Source organism: Onychomys torridus, chromosome X (assembly GCF_903995425.1).
Source record: "Onychomys torridus chromosome X, mOncTor1.1, whole genome shotgun sequence".
In the NCBI taxonomy this organism is placed as follows: domain Eukaryota; kingdom Metazoa; phylum Chordata; class Mammalia; order Rodentia; family Cricetidae; genus Onychomys; species Onychomys torridus.
The window spans coordinates 10,591,019-10,595,480 of NC_050466.1; the positions used below are offsets into that span (position 1 = coordinate 10,591,019).

Genomic DNA, 4,462 nt, shown 5'->3' on the forward strand with positions numbered 1-4,462 from the left:
TAGAAGTTCAAGAACATCTGGCTACATAATAAGTTCAAGATCAGCTTGGAATACCTGAGACCCTGTCTCAAAAAATAAACTATGCACTATGAAGAAAGGAATCGGAAACTGGACATGATTGTGCAGGCAGGCCTGTACTCCCAAACGTTGGGGAAGCTGAGGCAAGCCTGGGCTACAATGTTAAGATCTTGTCTCAAATACAAACAAACAACCGCAAAAAAAAAAAAAAAAAAAAAAGAAGAAGAAGAAGAAGGAAAGAAGGGAGGGAGAAAGGGAGAAGAGGAAAAAGAAAAAAGAAAAAAAGGGGAAAGAGAGAAAACGAGAAGGGAGAAAGGTGAAGGTGGGCTGTGACAACCTAGCTAGGGGGCAGCTAAAGTTACCTTTGCCCTAGAAACCTGAGCCTTGTGACTCTGGGGATTGTGACGCCTGGGCATTGGAGAAGAGAGGCAGATTGGTCACTACTGTGACACATGAGTAGTGGAGGAGGAGACAGCGGTTAAAGACCTGACATTTCAGCAGAGCAGCTGTTTTCCTAAAGGTGCACTGGAACCTAGTGCAGAGAGACAGCTGACCTGACACCCTGGTGATGACAACAGCGTCTTGTGTCCTTTAGACTCAGACTATGGAACAGGACAACCTTTATGACCTCTCTCAAATAACTAACAGCCTTTTTATCAGCAACACTGTGGTCGCTAACGACAAACTCGCCCTGACCAACAACCACATCACCACGATTATCAGTGCCTCGGTAGAAGCAATGAACACGTTCTTTGAAGACATTCAGTACGTGCAAGTGCCGGTGAGTGGTGCTCCCAACGCCTACCTCTATGACTTTTTCGACCCTATAGCTGATCATATCAACGCCGTGGAAATGAGGAATGGACGCGTGCTGCTGCACTGCACCACAGGAGTGAGCGGCTCGGCAGCCTTCTGCCTTGCCTATCTCATGAAATACCACAACATGACGCTGCTGGATGCACACACATGGACCAAGTCCTGCCGACCCATCATCCGTCCCAACAATTGCTTTTGGGAGCAACTTATTCATTACGAGTTCAAGCTATTTAGTAAGAATACTGTGCGCATGATCAACTCTCCTATGGGTCTGATCCCTAACATCTATGAAAAGGAGGCCCATGTAATGGAGCCAATATGAGCCATCCTCCACCCCTCCCCAGACATCTGCATTGGCTCCTAGATCAAGATAAAATAATGACCTTGGACCTTTGGTTAGTTACAAAAACAAAAAGAAGAAAAGGCCTTGTGGATGAGGGGGAAAGGGGAGAGAAGGGATTGGAATTTTTAATTGTCATATCTTCAAATAAAGTTAAATGTAAGATGATGAAATGTTTTTAAGTCTTATCTTTAAAGAATAAAATTCAGTAAATGTAAGATGGTGAAATGTTTCTTACCTCTTAAGAAATGGGTCAGGTGATGGGGACCTGGCAGAAGGCAAGGGTGGAGGTGCACATGACAGAGGTCAGAGTGTGGGGAAAGGTGGATACAGGTGTGAGGTACAGAGGCAGGGGATGGAGGAACGTGTGTCTGGGAGGCTGAAGATATTACGCAGGATTCGGAAGATGGAAATGGGGGAGGTGATGTGTGTGAGGTAAGGATATGAGGGAGTGAGAGAAGAGGGTTGGGATTTTGAGGTGGGGTATGCTGAGAGGGAGAATAGGGGTGGGAGGGTTATGATTGCAAAGTATAGTTACAAACAGGTGAGATTGAGTGGGAATGGGAGGACTAGGGGTTGATAGAGAAGGTGGGGGGAAGAGAAGATTGGAGTTATGAGGTAGGAGTGTGTGGAGGAAGGTGGAGTGGGTGTGAGATGGGGATTGGGGAGTAGGGAAGTAGGGAAGTAGGAGATGAGAGTGGACTAGATTTGTGAGGTAAGAATGTGGGAGAGTGGGGCGAGCAGGGAAGGAGTTGCTTTGTTTAAATAGCACTGTGTACATGCAGAAGACTTGGGATCCTGAGCCCTGCCTGGATTCACTACACTGCAAGTAAATCTTCTTCCCACTCCAACTCAAAATCAGAGCTTTTGACATCATGACATCTCGGATAAGTAAGAATGTACTGAGAAAATGGCTTCCAAGCCTTCACATCAGGCTCTGGGAAGCTTCTGGGAGTCCCAAGCCATCCCTATATGGTTTTTAACTCCAGTAATCCAACTCTCGTTTTGTAGATTGGATTTATGCATTTGTTGAAGAAATCATTCCACTCTATACAGTTTTGGGTTTGTTGTTTGGTTTGTTGGTTTTGTTTTTGAGTAATGTATTAGACATCAGAGCCTCAAGAGGTCCTTGAAGACCCCCTCAGCAGCCTCCCAGAGGGACACTAGTTTCAAGATCATGTGCTGAGAATGAGCTGACTTGACACAGGTTCCTCTCATGGGCCTTGACTTGTGTCTTAGTTAGGGTTTCTGTTGCTGCGACAAAACACCATGGTCAAAAAGCAAGTTGGGTAGGAAAGGGTTTATTGGGCTTATACTTCACATTGTAGTCCATCACTGAAGTAAGCCAGTACAGGAACTCAAACAGGGCAGAAATAACACAGAGGCCATGGAATAGTGCTGTTTGCTGACTTGCTCCCCATGTCTTGCTCAGTTTCTTATAGAACTGAACAACTGTCCAGGGGTGGCACCGCCCACAATGGGCTGGGCCCTCCCCTACAAATCAGTAATTAAGAAAATGCCCTGCAGGCCAACCCACAGTCCAATCTTATGGAGTCATTTTCTCAGTTGAGGTTCCCTCCTCTCAGATGACTACAGTTTGTGTCAAGTTGACATAAATCTGGCCAGCACAAGTTGGAAGGCTGGAGTTGCTGGCCATGTCTCAGTCCTGTCAACCACTGACACCTCCTTCTATTGTCATTTGGAGGTCTCTATGAGTCTCAGTTTTCTGTCAAAGCAACCAGAGACCTTCTGTCATAGAGTCCCTCTGAAGACAAAATCCTTTAGTACAACCTGGCAACAGCAAGGATTCAGCCAAGAGTAGAGAGCAGTGAGCATACTCCTCATGGCCTTTCTCTGACTCTGCAGCTTTTTGTTGTTTACAAAACACTCTTCCAAAAAAAATCATCCAGTGTGGAAAAACTGGTTTAAGGTCTTGTCAGACTCAACCAGACAAGGGACCTAGATTTAGAACCTTTTTAGAGGCTTCATTGTGTTGAATGAACCCCACCCCCCACCCATACCTAGTTTAGAATCACAGATTCTAAACTGATCTTGCTAGTTACTGGATCTGGGATGCATGAATGAGTCCCATAAGTAGGCCCTAGAATCAAAAATTGTTCCAAATTTCTGGATACCTGGAGCTCTGACTCAGATCCAGCCATTGTACTTCAGAGGATTTTAGACAGACACAGAAGACTGTTCAGGTTGAATTCAACCTGTGGGTCCAGAGACCAATGAAATTCAAAAGCCCCTTCTGTTCAGACTGGCCCTCACCCTGACCCCTACTACCACAAAGGAAATACATGTTGGGAAGTTTCATCAAATGAAAATCACTGCTTTAGACAGATTGTTTCTTTTTATGAATAAAAAACAAAAACAGGTCCACAGAACACAAGGGCTGATGTGGCAGAATCACTATCAAATAATTTTTCTGTCAGAGACTAAAATGGGAAATTTCTTTACATGTATTGTTAAAAAGAAAATGATTTGAGTATAAGTGTGTGTGTGCTCGTTTTTTGAATCTTAATATCCCATAGAATATACTGTGCTAGGATTTGCAACACATGCATAGATCTAGATAAAACCACTACTATAACCAAGCCACAAAGCAGTTTCATGCCTCAAAAAATCTCCATGATTCTTCTCTGTAGTCGACAGAACCTAACCTCTGGCAAATGCTGATCTGTTTTCCTTCCCTGTAGATTTGCTTTGAACTGAATGTCACATAAATGAAACCACACAGATGTGGTCTCTGAAGAGTGACTTCTTTCATTCAGCACAATGTCTCTAAGATTCCCTCATATTGTGCTCCATAGTGTGGATGTATCACAGTTGATTCTATATCAACATATGATGAGATCGGGATTCTATATTCTACATAAAGACAGGAAGCTTTATACTATAATCCTCAGAAATGCTGTAACAAAATACCAAAAAAGTGTGCCTTAAACATGAGTAATTTATTTTCTCACAGTTATGAATGCAAAAAGTCCTAAATCACTTCCTGTGATTTCCTTGTCTGTCCCTTGCTACTGGTGATCCTGGCACACATTCTTTTGTTTAATTCATCATTCCAGTTTCTGCTTTGTCATGTGGCTATCTTTCTTATGTGTCTACATCCATCTTCCTTCTGTGTGATGGGTGTTCAAGTGTTTTCTCTTCTTATTAAGACACCAATCAGAGACAGGCAGTGGTGGCACATGTCTTTAATCCCAGAGTTTGGGAGGCAGAAACAGGAGTATCTCTGAGTTGGAGGCCAGTCTGGTCTACATAGTAAATTCTAGGACA

General features: G+C 43.7%; 1 protein-coding gene across 1 annotated transcript; it reads left to right on the forward strand.

The window, feature by feature from the left end:
• Positions 1-586: 586 nt before the first annotated feature.
• Dusp21 (dual specificity phosphatase 21) lies at positions 587-1,156 on the forward strand. Its single transcript, XM_036174053.1, is given in 1 exon segment — positions 587-1,156. A coding segment is annotated over 1 exon segment (570 nt).
• Positions 1,157-4,462: the final 3,306 nt, after the last annotated feature.